Here is a 14,106-nt window from a genome sequence, read left to right as displayed (position 1 = left end):
GGGAGACCCTGTGGAATTGTCTTTCCCTCTTTGTACCTCATTTTGTCCATTTGTGAAATGAAGTAACAATACTGACTGCGTTTCTAAAGTGCTTTGAGGCCTATTGTTGAAAAGTACTGCGTGAAAGCCAGGAATTTATATTTGTAAGTCTCAAACCACACTAAAATGTCACTAATCTGAAATGTAAGCATGCTACTAAAGAACTCACAAATCAGTCCCAAATGCAGCCCACACACTGAGCACATCTACATGTGCAATTTATGTGCCTGAATTTTGTGCACCTCCTCATGCATCTGAACGTGAATCCGTCAGAAGCAAATTTGCTCCTGTCCGGAGAAGTTCAGTCCAGGTCTGCTCCTGGACTGCTCTTCTCCCCTGCAACAGCTAGGGGGAACTCCAGGCTCCCCTGGGTGCCGGCCCTGGCCTGGCATGGGGTACAGGGCTGGTCTCAATCTGCATGTGGCTGGGAGGCAGGTGCCTGGAAGCTGGGACAGCTTTCCCTGCCCTGCAGAGATTGGGACGGGTCCCGTTCTCCACATGGCTGGCAGGTAGCATTCTGCCAAGCTGGAACAGCTCTCCTCGCCCTCTGGGGACCCCTGCTGCCTAGGCTAACTGGAAGCAATTTTCTCCCAGTGAGCATCTACATGCACACATGTAGACAGTGACGTTTTACTGTGCATTAGATTGGGAATTAAAGCATCTTGTGTAGATGCACCCACTATTATCTTATTTAACATACAATTTTTACTTTTGTCTCTACACTTTACCTCGTGTTTATTTTCTCTTCTATGACCATGAACCAGAAACCTGCCTGGTCAGGCTTCTGATATATGATTTCTATGGAAAACCTTTTTCTGTCTTGACTATTATATTTCCTTCCTGCTATCTATAGTCTCCACAAGCCCTAGTTCCTGAAACTTGATTCTTTTCCCTGAAGAATAAATGCCTCTGGAGCCAAAATGGGCAAGTCTGGCAAATGGAAATTGTTTCTGAATATGGACAGTCCTCTCAGGGCTTTGTTACATGTTACACTGTGAGCAGCATAAATATTGATTGGTGTTAGTGCTATCTCAAGTTTGCAGCAGTCTAACTTCAGGCCAGCAGGGAGGACTGAAAGGTAAGAATCCCCCCCTCTCATTCAATATTTCCTCCGTGTTCCCCAAAGTTTCCCTGGTTCCCCCCTACCCCTGGGGTTCCCCCACCGCCAACACTTACTTGTGGCTGCCTGTACTGTCTGTCCTGGGGAAGCAGGCAGGAAAGGGTTAACCTGCCTGGCCAGCCGCTGCCATCACTGCCAGGCTGCTGCTCTTCTCTGGGCTGAGGGGGTATCTGGGGTGCTGGGGAGAGTGTGTGGGGGGCACGTGGGGTGTAAATCAAACCAATCTGGGCCAGCAGCGGAGAGGGGACAGGTGGGGTGTTTACACTGAAATAGCCTAATCTGGCTACACCTTAGTTTAACATGACTTGGGTAATGTGGATCAGAGATAATCCTGTTCCGGAGAGGTGTAACTTTGAGCTGCCTAATGCGTGCTTAAAACTAGTTTTAGGTATTAATGTGCAGACAATCCAGGTGTTAAAAGCTCCAGGATCTACCCAAAGTTACTGTATAAGAAGGGACTTAGCTTCCTTTTTCTAAATCTATGTACATGTCTTAAATTTCTGTTTGTACAGCATCTGGCACCATAGGGTCATTTATTAAAGACTGAGCATCCTTGGCACTACAACTGTTCCAATAAAATATTAACAACAAACAACAGTGCACAAGGGGAATAAAACAGAGGAATGTTAATCCTGATTTAAGTGCCACTCTTAATGAGGTCATCTCTTAACTGGGATAAATTTTCAGTCGGTAAAAACGAGCAATATTTGAATGAAGTAAACTGGCATGGCTCCATTAACTTCAGCAAAGTCCTCATTCCAAAAGCACTTGTAGTATAATGCCATTTAGCAAAGTTTTGTGCAAAAGAAATAACATGTGAACTGCAAAATTGTACTTTCCAGGCAATATCTTGGCTCAGTGAAATTCATCTCAGAGAACTCTTGTTCACGTGAAGGGAGTCTGGATCTCAACCACAAATGTCAGCCCAAAGAATGATACAATGGGCAGGACAAAAGGCCTGAAGAGGAAGTTTTATAATTGAAACGTCAACACATCATTAACTACTGCTAAGTGCTACCATAATGAGAAACACAAAAGTGAAAATCTGCCTTATTATGAACAAAACATGCAAACGTATGACTGATTTTAATGCCTGATATAAATTTAGTGGAATAAGATTGTCCTTGAAACTCTAAATGACAAGCAAGTCACTTCAAAACAGCTCAATGCAGTCAAATGATCAGGATGGCAATGCCACTAATACATATTTTTCTTTATGTCCCTTTCCTCATGCCATGATTATCTATATAGAATCTTAACTTCTAGCAAAAATCCTTTACCACAGCCTCTTTAAGGATTAGGATTTGACTAAAAACAAGTCACTTATCTAGGAACAAGTAAACAAACCTGTATCCTAGAATGTGCCCCCATTTGGGGATTGTAAATTAACTTCTGAATAAGTAATAAACATGTTTGCAATTCAGATTTGCAAAGTAAATTTTCCACCTTCATTTCACTTATTTGTAATCTTATTGTTCAATCTATAGTCTGGTGGATAAAAAAGCACTTCTTAAGTGTCCTACTGGGAGGTGACTGCATAGCAATGAGATTGCATGGAACAACAATAAGGTTAAGTTAGGCAAAGTAATGGTTCAAAAGGTACCTCTGCAGAATGAAAAAGAAATCTTCAAAGTCATTAGAGGTCATTAGCCTACTAACTAAATTGGTACAGAAATGGTAACTCATTACAGCAAAGCATGACATCGTGCTTACTCAAATTACACTTTCCATAACTATGTCCTATTCATGTACAAAATAAAACAAAGAGAAAGCAATATTTAATCAGTCCTGCTGTGATACACTTTTGATTTAAAAAAAACCATTCAACTGCTATTGTTGAATTTTTCTGAAATGCAACATTCAAGTACTTTTCTTCATGTTTGGAAAAATATAATGCACTCTACACAACGAAGAGCACAGTTACTTTGATGTTGGTTGGTAGTATGCTTAATTAAAATTAGACACTTTGGCTCGTAATTATATGAACACCTAATATGCTATACTCCCAGCCAATTTTGGTTTAATCAGGAAAAATGCACCAGAAGTATGAATGAGGGGCACATAACTCCCTATAGTATCAACACTATTTCTGAATTCAGGATTTTCCATGTACTGAATATTTCCATCAATGTTTTTCTTGCTATGTAATCACCTCCCAGTAGAACAATTAATAAGAGCTTTTTTTTATCCCCTGGACTTTGCTTGCTCTCCCCTGTACCTCTAGAGTAAAATCATGCTCATCTTACTCACTTGAGCAGTCCCAAATGAGAATTCTCCCACAGCACAAGTAAGATTTTGTGCCATCACGTATATTCCTCATTGTTTCCAGCTTTCAAAATAATCAACAATTTAAAGCCAGAATTTACCAGATGCGGCTTGTGCAAAAAAGATATGGAGAGAAGGGTGAAAATGCTCCCCCTTTCCATTCTCACTCCTGCATTGGAGGCAGAGGGGGAAACCCTGGCCATAGGGAAATTAATGCCAAAACTTCAAGTGATTTCTGTGGGGCCTGGATTTCACCCAGAAATGCTATGTTTCTTTCCATCCTCTCCACACAAGGCTACACACATCGTGGTCCTACTTCATCACTGGAAGCATTCTGCCTATCTCTGTGCCCCCCTCCCCAAACTCAACCACAAAGGCCATGATTTCGCTAATTCCCTTTATACCGCTTCATAAACGAGAAGTAACTCCCATTCTAGAAAAACCACTTCAAATAACTGTTCCATTGTGCCATAGTCTTATGAAGATTAGTAACTTTGCTTTGTGGCTGAGTAAGTTAGCAACAGCATCACGTGAGAGTTGATTCAGCAGGTAAACTTTGATCTGTGTAAATTTGGTTACTATTGTCAATTAAGTCCAAAGGAGAAATTTGTCAACACCGTTTTGCTGTGAACTTTGTTTCTTTGAGTAAAGGTAGATCTTCCTTGGCAAATACTAGTGTGAATTTCAAAGCGAGAATAAACAGCAAGCAAAAAAAAAGTGCTTCAGCAAGTTGACTTTGAAAACAATGAAACAACAACTGGTCAGATCATATTTCAAGAAAATAAAGCTGTTTAAATATATTATAATTCCTAGTTGTAGAAAAATTCTTCAACAAAATATTTCTTGTGGTAGCAATTCATTTCTAAAAGCACAAAATGTTCTGTCTGCCTCCAACTTCCAAATTTCCTCCCTAGTAAAGACTAACATGAAAGTAAAATTTGGCTTAAATTTTCTCCCATTATTTTGCAATATCCTGTATTTGTCTGTAATTACAGTGCATTTCTGTCTCAGTTGAATACAATCCGCTCTACCACTGCCTGATGCCTCTTAAAGCAACAGTACACCCTGCTAACTAGAAAAAAGATCATTGTGTTCTGAATTGATAAGCTGCCTCTTCCATTTTTTTCTAATTCATTTAACTTTTTTTTCCTTCTTTTTATTCTCATGATTCTGCCTGGCATTCCAGAATTCATGCTCATAGCATTTCAATAATTTCCATCCTGTTTCTCAGTTTCCAAGGGGAAAAAAAGATGCTTTGCAAGCAACATGGGACTTGAAAGTCAAACTGGGATTAATTTTTTTTTGCCTCGTGTGTATCAAAATAAAGGTTGTACAGGCCGATTAAGGCCTCAATAACAGCTGTGCATCCCCATTGTTACCAGAGGGGCTGAACAGGTGTAACTGACTGGCTGCATAATTGGATCTTACTAGACAATTCATTTTGTTGATGACACATAAGGAGGAAAGGAATCCAGCTTCATCCCCTTTATGTTTGTTGGTTCTATAGTGCTTAGAAGGAATAAGAAGTAATATAAAAATGTACTGTTGTCACTAAAACGGGAAGATAAAGCTGAATGCATGAAGGAGAACAGATCTGGTGAACCAGATTTGCTGAAGCACTTTTCAAGGAATATCAGCTACCAATATAACTTCCCCAAGAGGGAGCCCTTATGTATTCAGTGACTTGTATTCAGTCCAAAACTGCAGTTACAGTAAATGTAGCTATTCAGATAGCTGATAAGAAAAGGAGATCAGAAAACAGGAAGCAGATAAGAAAAAATAAAATTACAAAAAATAGTCTCTAGAGCTAGATTCTAGGCTAAGATAAATCAGTGTAGCACCAGAGACTTCAGGTCATACCAGCTTAGGATCTGGCCCCTTGTGTGTCAAAAAGCAGTACCCAAGGAGACCCGTACCAACTAAACCCAAAACTTAGTGTTACAGATAAGTGAAGATTTATCAGTTATGCTTTAAAGAACCCATTCAGACAGTGCTAACATAAGCCAGCCAAAAATAATAGCCATCAGTTGAACGTTGTGCTGTGTCAAAACTCTGGAAGCCAATGCAAGGACATGGAGAGTGGTTGTTTTATTTTTTTTTTAATGCATGCAGAACTATTTATCCACATAAAAATTTAGCCTTGCACACGCGGGTTTTTCATGAAAGTTTTCCCAAGCAGTCACAATTCATTACTGGTTATCAAATAACAGTAGGTGATAAACGAGCTTGGCTGCTGAAAGATACAAGAAGTTTTGTTTGTTAGATAAATACAGTTTGACTGCCCATGTTACTTGAAATAGTAACTGAATTACATAATGAGATTAGGCCATGTCATATTTGTCACCTGACTGTCTCAAATGATAGAAATTACTCAGCTGTTGCTGTCGGTGCCTCTTTCATAGAGTCACTCAATGACAAGATGATGAATTAAAGACATCATTGCCAATTAATGATTTTTAGTCAGAAGGGATTTCAATTGTTTCCATATGTTTGTGAGTGTAAGTGAGATTTGCATCATCCCTAATAAAAGCATGTAGCCTGCTATTGTCCAGATGAGATGTTACAGCTCCGTGAATGTTATCTTAACAGGAGAATGATTAACAAACACATTCAGGTTCTTCTGCATTGGAAATGCATTATGGAATCCAAAGCTCATGCTTACACTTAAGCTCAGAGGTTGAAGGGTTCAATTTCCTAAAGTGTCTAAGTGACTTAGGCGCCCAAGTTCCATTTTTACTTGATTTTACTGTATGGGTACAAAGTGCAGCCTTTTCCTACATAGCACCAATCAGGGAACATTTCACTGGTGTAGGGTATTGCGAGTTCTACAGTCATGCCTACAGTTTAAGTACTTAGGATCCTAAATCCCACTGGCCTGGCATTGGGGCTTAGGGTTTGTCTACACACGTGTTGAACTAGGTTATCCATTCCGCTACAGTTAAAGCAGTAGTACTGCTCTAGTATGGAGGAAGTTATAGTAGTAAAACAGTGTCTTACACAGGTACAGCTAGTCGTATACAGGAAATGGAACAAGCTATATCAACCTAAAGTATGTTTCTATGGCTGGAGCTGCAACTACACAAGGGGTTTTATCAGTATACCTATTTGGTGAAAAGAAAATCACATACCTAGTAGACCTATTTATAAATGGTACAAAACATTTATCTAAAGAGAATCCAATGCTTAAGTGACTTTTGAATACTGGGCTTCAGCACCTAACCTAAGCCCTAAAAAACAGAAGTGTAAAAGCAGAATGGGAGTCCTTCTCTTCCCCACCCCTCCTCTCACAAGTTCTTGTCTCAGTGCGGTCAGGTTGGTAACTTCTTTGTGGCCTTGTGCAACTTTTCCAGGCTGTGGACATTTAAAATCAGTAACTCTAAGTCTAGATAACCTTTATGGCTGTTGCAAACAGGAGCCTAGGAAGATCTGAAGCAAGAGAGTTTTGCAGCTCAAATAGTCAATGGAGACTTGAAGGAAGGGAGGGACTCCGATAGCTTGATAACCAGTGGAAGTGCCCATTTGGGCTGAGTATTTTTACAGCTTACAGGAGTTACAAACTAGACACTGCACCCAATCAATGCTGGCTATTTTGGGGCTGTTTATATTTAGCAGCAGCCAAGCAGATTTTTGTCAGTATGTCTGGCTACATTTCTTCATCTGCAGCAATCAAGATTTCCTCTGTTACAGCTAGTGCTACTCTGTTCCCCTTATCTTGTGCCAAATATTAAGTCAGACATATCTTCCCCCATATTGGGTAGGAAGATTTTTAAATCAATGCAAAGGAAATAAAAACAGAAGAGCGCTTTTAATATCTGCTTTGTTTAGAGAGAAACATGCTGGTAGAAATGTTTTCTGTGGTTTCTTTGTAGCAAAAGGCTTCTCTAAATAAACTTATCTGCTCCCTATAATCCTTGGAACCTCACAGAAGGGACATCAGGTTTGCTTGAAGACTTCAGTGGAGTTTGGAGTCATCAAGGGCTGAAAAATCAGGTCTACAGGCTGACACATGTCCAAAGCAAAACCAGCTTGGGCACTGATCCCACACTCTGTACCTATGCCAAATTCCCTCCGATCTGAGGACGGTATGGAGTGAATACAACCTGGTCTCAAGACACCAAAGGCCATTAACCAGGTACCAGGGGGAAAACAGAACCAGATGCCCCTGTGTGCAGATTGAGACTCTCTGCAAACTGCAAGGGCATGGGCACAATCAAATTATGATGTGCTAATAACAGCAGCAGCAACAAAAACAATAATGCCCAAATCCACCAGCAAAAGGCAAATTGCTTGGAAATATCCCTTTTTCCATGTCATGTCCAAATATTTTCTTATAAACCGCCTATAATTCACTTAAAAGCCAAAGTGCAATTTTTATAAACAAGTATGTAATACAGTAGGCTACATTCCTGCAGCATATAAATTGTTTTTATATGGGGCTTACTTAGATACTCTCTTATAAGATACTTTGCTGATGAGCACAAATTCCCTGAAGTATCAGCGTCTTAGAAAAGATGGGTATTTATAGACAGAAATCTCAATAAGGACTGTTCATATAAGTAAAATTGAGCACCTGTGGGAGTGGTTGCAGGACTGAAGCCGAAGATTTTGTTTTAACTTTAAATTGCTGAGCAACAACTGTGAAATAACTACAAGTAAAGGGGGGGGGGAAATTCCCCTCATGAAATCTCCTTGCTTTTCGCAGAAAACTGGATAGAAATATGCATTAATGTACATATATAAAATACATCATTACTTTGAAAACAATCTTTAACATTTCCAATCAATAGCCTACCAGAGAGAAAGAAAACCTTCAAAACTATCATTCTCAGAAAACCCCCAGTGTCATATATAAATATTAAAAATATAAATGTAATATATCATTATAAATATCTCAGATAAAACCTCAGCAAGCTGTCAGGTTCTGCTCCCCTCAGTCACAGTTAATAGCAAGAAGTACCACTTGCATATGTTCTCATTGCTCTCGCGCATCTCACAGCTTATCAGTAGCGTATCTGGGGAGGGGCAACAGGTGCTAATTTAATGGGAGAGTCAGACTGGAGCCACCCCCCTAAATCTTTGCTGCATCAGGAGCAGGAATAATTTATAGCTGTGCCCACTTGAAAGATCCAGCAAGCTACTAAGTTAGTGCAGAGAAATCTTAGTATGGATAGGACCCACCAACATCTGTGAGAGCAGGTCTGCCAGGTTAGTAAGCGTATCAGAACATGTTGTATACTGCCACAAAGCCTTACCTTGACACGTATTGTTCTTCTCTTCATACCCTGCCTTGCACATGCATTTTCCAATTGGCACCAGCCATTCCCCCTCTGCACTGCAGTGCATCTTGGGAGGCTCATCAGTCACAGAGTGGTTTACGCATGAGCCTGACACTTCCAACAGCTGGGAGGAATCTGCTCCAGTGATGGTATCAGGAAAGAGGGCCAGGTTGCGAATAACTGAAGGGCATTTCTTGTAGTACACTCGCACAGAAACAAGGGCTATGCAGGCCCCCACATCCTGAAAAGCCAGGTAAAATCCCTTTTTGGTGAGAGGACCAACATCTCTCACTTCTGTGTTCAGCTTCATGACTCGGTCTCCAAGATCTAGCTCAGTGAAGCTCTCATCAGCAGCAATGGTATCGATCTTGATGTACTGATTTTCTCTGATGTTCCTCCCATCTTCATCATCCGATTCAAAGTAGTACATGTTGAAAGTCTCTTTGCAAGTCCCAAGGCCTCCAGGAAGACTGTTACAGTCCCTCAGAGTAAACTTGAGCTCAATGAAAATCCGGGAAGCTCCTTCATTGGAGATCCAGCTAGTCAGAAGCCAGTTGTTCTGGTTCTGTTCCATGACATTGCACACTTGGTATGTGTGTATTGGAGCAAAATTTTCATCCACCTCACCAATTTCTTCCCACTGTGCAAAAAGAGAGTATATTATGTCAAAAAAAGAAAACAGAAACTAAATCACTAAATCTTAGCTTCGTGTGAGACAACTACAGCATCAGAGGAACAGCAATGAAAAAACTGCAGAATGGCAGAGCATTCCAGCCTCTGGGCCTGATATAATGCCCTATGAAATCAGGGGAGAGATTAAGTTCAAATATATAAAAGGCAGCATCCTACCGTCTGCTTGGGAACAGATGAGAAGCAGAAAAGCTACACTGTTGGTTCTGCTTGGTTGCTTATTATTGGTTTGTTAAGTGATAGAACTAAAGCAGATGTATTTAATGCAAAGCATGACCTATCCAATGCACACAACAAAGTGCAGGGGTATAAAGCCCCACTTTTTCCTCTGACCAACCTCCCAGCACTACTGATTAATGCACAGGAAGCCTTGGTTACCCCTCATGCAGCAAACTAGGGGTTGGGTGGAGACAGGTAGGGAACAAGTGGAATGCTGGCTCAGATTAGTCAGAGCACCGGGCTGGCAGCGGGGGTCATTTGCAGCCAATATGAGCCAATAACAATTTATGTCCACCAGAACAAAGCATGGGATGAAAGTATAGGATGATCCATAAGTCCTGGAGTGTTCCTGAGACTATCCTACTACATAGCATTTCACTTCTTACACAGGAGTCCACATATAACCATTTTCTAGCCATTGATGGGAATGCCTAGCAATATTTCTTATGTCAAAGACAATTTTACTACATTCACTCAAATCCAAGACTAGGTCCTGGAGCAGAGTGACAGAAGATGAGTGATGCAGGATGCGGGGTGGAGGGGAGGAAGGGCAGGCAGGAGGCAAGAACAGGTGGCAGGGGTCAGGCATAGGCATAGAAGGGCAAGCAGCAGCGGGGTGCAAGAAGTGGGGGAGGGCAAGTACAATTGTGGGGGGACAGGAACTGGGGTCGAGGCAAGTGGCAGGAGACAGACACAGGATGCGGGAGAGGGTACAGGCACAAATACAATAAATTTATCATTTTCTATATGTGGCAACTTTCGATCCCCCTGGATCATGGTGTATGCATGAGGGCCGCCCAGACTTTCAATGCATATGCCTGGGCAGGAATTTTTGGAGGAGTGGAGGCTGCCCAGACCTTCCATTCTCCCCTTAGGCCACTGAGACAGAATCCAAAAAACAGACAGAGCCCAGATGTTTAGTACCGCCATGGCTGCAGCTGTATAAGTGTCTGGGAATTGAACCCAGGTCTCCTGTGTAGTATGCAAGGATTCTACCACTGAACCACAGGGGACTGCCATTTCCTTTCTATACTAATTATTATGGGGGAGGGTCATCTAAAATAATATGTCATCTTGGATTCAGGTAAATACAGTAAATAAATTACTTGGAGGACAAGTCAGTCTCTAATTTGCTGCATAAAAACATAAGTGCCAGGTTCCCATGGAGGTTTCCTCCTCCGTGCTTGGAGACCGTGCCCTGATCCAGAGTGCGGCAACATGAAACGCACACCCTAGGAATCACCCTGAAGGGCATTCTTGGTGCATGATTCATGCTGCTGCATACCTCATCTACAAGTGGGGGAACACTTGCAGACATGCACCCTGGGAACACCCCTGAGGGATCAGGCCCCTGTAAGTTCAGGAACATGTCCAGGGTGGCTGGAGAATGCAAGCAGCCCCCAGCTGCCCACACTCTCACACTATAAGCAAACAGACATCTTCCAAAAAAGGGCAGCACAAACTATTACTACAAATTGTCACACAGACAATTTGGGGTATTTGTAGCATGACAAGAGCATGCACATCTATTTGCATGGGTTTTGTGCTACCATAAACATTTTGATGCAGACAAGTGCAATGTCTGTTTGCAATAAGGTTAGCAAGCTGGTCAATTGACCAGTCAAATATTGTTAATTGACCAGTCAACTGACTGCATATTTTGGACTGGTCAAAGATTGGTCAAGTATTATAGGAAGGCTTTCTGTCATTATAGCAACTAGGGATGTAAATATTGTTTTAAAAATTAGCCATTTAAACTCTTCTAACTATACTGGTTAACTATTTAACCGATAACACATACCTGCTATGGAGGACTGGGGTCTGGGTGGAGGGTGTGCTGAGGCTGCCTCCCTGCTGTGAGGCAACTCCCTGCACTGGTGCAACTGACAGCTGGTGCCCAGCGCCTGGCATCTCACAGCCAAACAGTCCCAGGCAGCCTGCCACCAGGAGCTTGGCGAGAGGGCAGTGCAGCACAGGGAAGCGCAATTATTGCCCAATTGACTGGTCGATTGACCAAACTGTATTTGACTGATCAAATACCTAAGCCTAGTTTGCAGCTAGATTAACGACTAGATTTACCTTCTCAGTCACACAATGATGGAGATGGGGAACTTGAAAAAGCCAGCAATATTTTTAATTTTACTCATTTCTCTCTCCTTTTTTTTGGCCTGTTTGATATAAATCCTAAAATGTATTTAATCCTCCTACTGTCTTGTTCAGTTCTGACCTTTGCTTCTTATTACACCTGTCAATGCTTCATCTTGAAAAAGCAAAGCAAGTATGTTGGGTATTTTGTCAACTTGAGGGGATTCCTGGTTAAAGGGTAATAACCTTATCCCATTCTGAATACATTCTAAGGTCAGAGGCCAACTTATTTACTGAAAATACACCTGAAGCCTTGTCCTGTGGAGTTTATTATCCCCGCATACAGTTAATGCAGAAGTAACAGCAAACACCCTCAAGTTATTATCACCATGCTGAATTCTTCTGATTACATTTTTAATTCATATCTTAAATGGAAGAAAAGGAAATAAATGAGAAAAAAACCCACATTGCTGAAAGAAAAAGGGCTATAAAAACAACATCTAGAGAAGTCTTTGGTCCCCTCCTCTGAGAACCCCTTCTTTGCTACTATAACATCTTCCTTTACTCATTTTTAATCCGCCCTTCCTGGTGATTCCTGACATCCCAAAAATCTGACATTCCCTCCCAGAATCAATGCAGTGCTTTTTGCTTACATTTTTTAAAATATATATTTTTCATTCCAGGTCAAATTAGCCAAATCAGTTCCAAATCATATCGATTGAGCAGAACTCAGTCATTCCTAAAACAATTATTGATTAAGTAGGCAGAACTCAATCGTTCCAAACACCACGTATGGTGCTACAACCAGCAAGCATCCTCCATCCCAGACCTATCACTCTGGGATTTCAGATGCTCCCAAATCCATTGGCAAGCATCCTACTAGCAGGCCCAAGCCCAGAGGCCTTGGGGTTCAGATGTCTCCAGATACTACAGGCAAGCATCCTCCATCCTAGACTAGACTTCAGATACTCCTATACTTGATCTTAACCCACAAGAAGCCAAGAAGCGATATATATATATATATGACATATCAAATACAGTATTATAGCTACCAAGGACTGGTCTACACTGAGAAGGAAAAGCTAAGACGCTTACAATGCAAGCAGAAGGCTCAATGCACCCTCAGTTGTGCATGGGGTTGTACATTGTGCTCTCCCCTTTCAGCAAAGAGGGTGGGGCATAATTATACAAACCAACCTACTCTTAAAGGGATAGTCAGCCACTTCTTTTCCCCACTGGTATCTTTATAAGAAGAGTCACTGGGCTTAACTAAGACCCCAGTTCTACAAAAAACAAGAACATATGCATAATTTCACTCACCAAAATAGTCCTATTGACATAACTATAGATCCAGTGTACTCTGTACAGATGCATATCATGTAAGGACAACATTTACATAATGGTCTAAGTTACACAGAAATGGTTTAAGAGATCAGAAACTGGTTAAAACCTGTAACAGAACAAAAGTTCAGTGCACATAAATCAGTTTCAAAATGGCCAAAACTGGTTTAAGTAAACCTGGTTGAATGTAGTATCACACTTAACGGACTGAGGTCAAATTGGTTTATGGACCATCTGTCCCACACCCCTTCCTAGTTCAAGTTAAATCAAAGTCCCCCAGCATCCCAGCATGCTCTGCAGCCCTGGGCTGAGCGGTGCTGTCTGCTCCAGACAGCAGGGTTGGAATTGTCCCTCTGCTCTCAGAGCCGGGGATGCCCAGCATGCTCAGCATGCCCCCCCCGAGGTGACAGGGGCAGGGAGGGGGTTTATTCCCCCATCCCTCTCCTTGCTCCATGGGGCTGCAGGTGGGGTCTGCCTGGCTGGGAGAAGCAGCCCTTGTCAGGGTCACACCCCACTCACTGCTCCAGGGGTGGGAGCATGGCCAGATGCCAGCTCGCCTGACATGGCCCCTTGAGGTGAAGGGGGAGGGTGGGAGTTTATTCCCCACTCCATCCCCTCTCCCACTGCGGGACCACAGCCAGGGTTTGCCAGCCCTGGCTGCCACCTCCACCGCTCACCCCCAGCCAGGCAGACCCTATCCGGGGTCCCCTGGAGGTAGAGGAGAGGGAGGGGGAAATAAACCCCCTCTCTGCCCCCTTCACCTCAGACAGCCATGCCGGCTGGCATCTGGCCATGCACTACACAGGCAGCAGAGCCCCCACCCACCCCCGCTGAGAAGAGGCTTGTGCTACCTGTCACGACCCAGTGATTTTTTGTGCCTCGGCACTATGGAATTTCCTGGCCACATGAGAGCTCCTTTGCACAGCAGAGTGTTCTGCTGCAATTAAGAGCCTGCGTGCAGGAGAGTTCCCGCCAATTTTCAGTTTCCTTTGCAGGATGCATTTCTTCTTTGCAGCACAGAGATGCACGGTGCAAAGAGTTCCCGCTATTCGGATGCAAATTTGTGCCCCG

At 42.4% G+C, this 14,106-nt stretch overlaps 1 protein-coding gene across 15 annotated transcripts in view; it reads right to left on the bottom strand.

Annotated features, from left to right (window-relative positions):
• EPHA5 (EPH receptor A5) overlaps positions 1–14,106 on the bottom strand; it is a 386,478-nt gene that overhangs the window by 308,296 nt on the left and 64,076 nt on the right. For all 15 annotated transcript variants that reach the window (XR_003096319.1, XM_025215915.1, XM_025215906.1 and 12 more), the window contains exon 3: positions 8,677–9,340. Coding sequence is in view for 14 of the 15 variants with exons in the window: in XM_025215915.1 (XP_025071700.1) it covers positions 8,677–9,340 (664 nt within the window). In the remaining variant the exon portion in view is untranslated. The remainder of the gene's footprint in view (positions 1–8,676; positions 9,341–14,106) is intronic.

Source organism: Alligator sinensis, unplaced genomic scaffold (genome assembly GCF_000455745.1).
Source record: "Alligator sinensis unplaced genomic scaffold, ASM45574v1 scaffold320_2, whole genome shotgun sequence".
In the NCBI taxonomy this organism is placed as follows: domain Eukaryota; kingdom Metazoa; phylum Chordata; order Crocodylia; family Alligatoridae; genus Alligator; species Alligator sinensis.
This window is presented reverse-complemented; position numbering and strand designations above follow the sequence as displayed.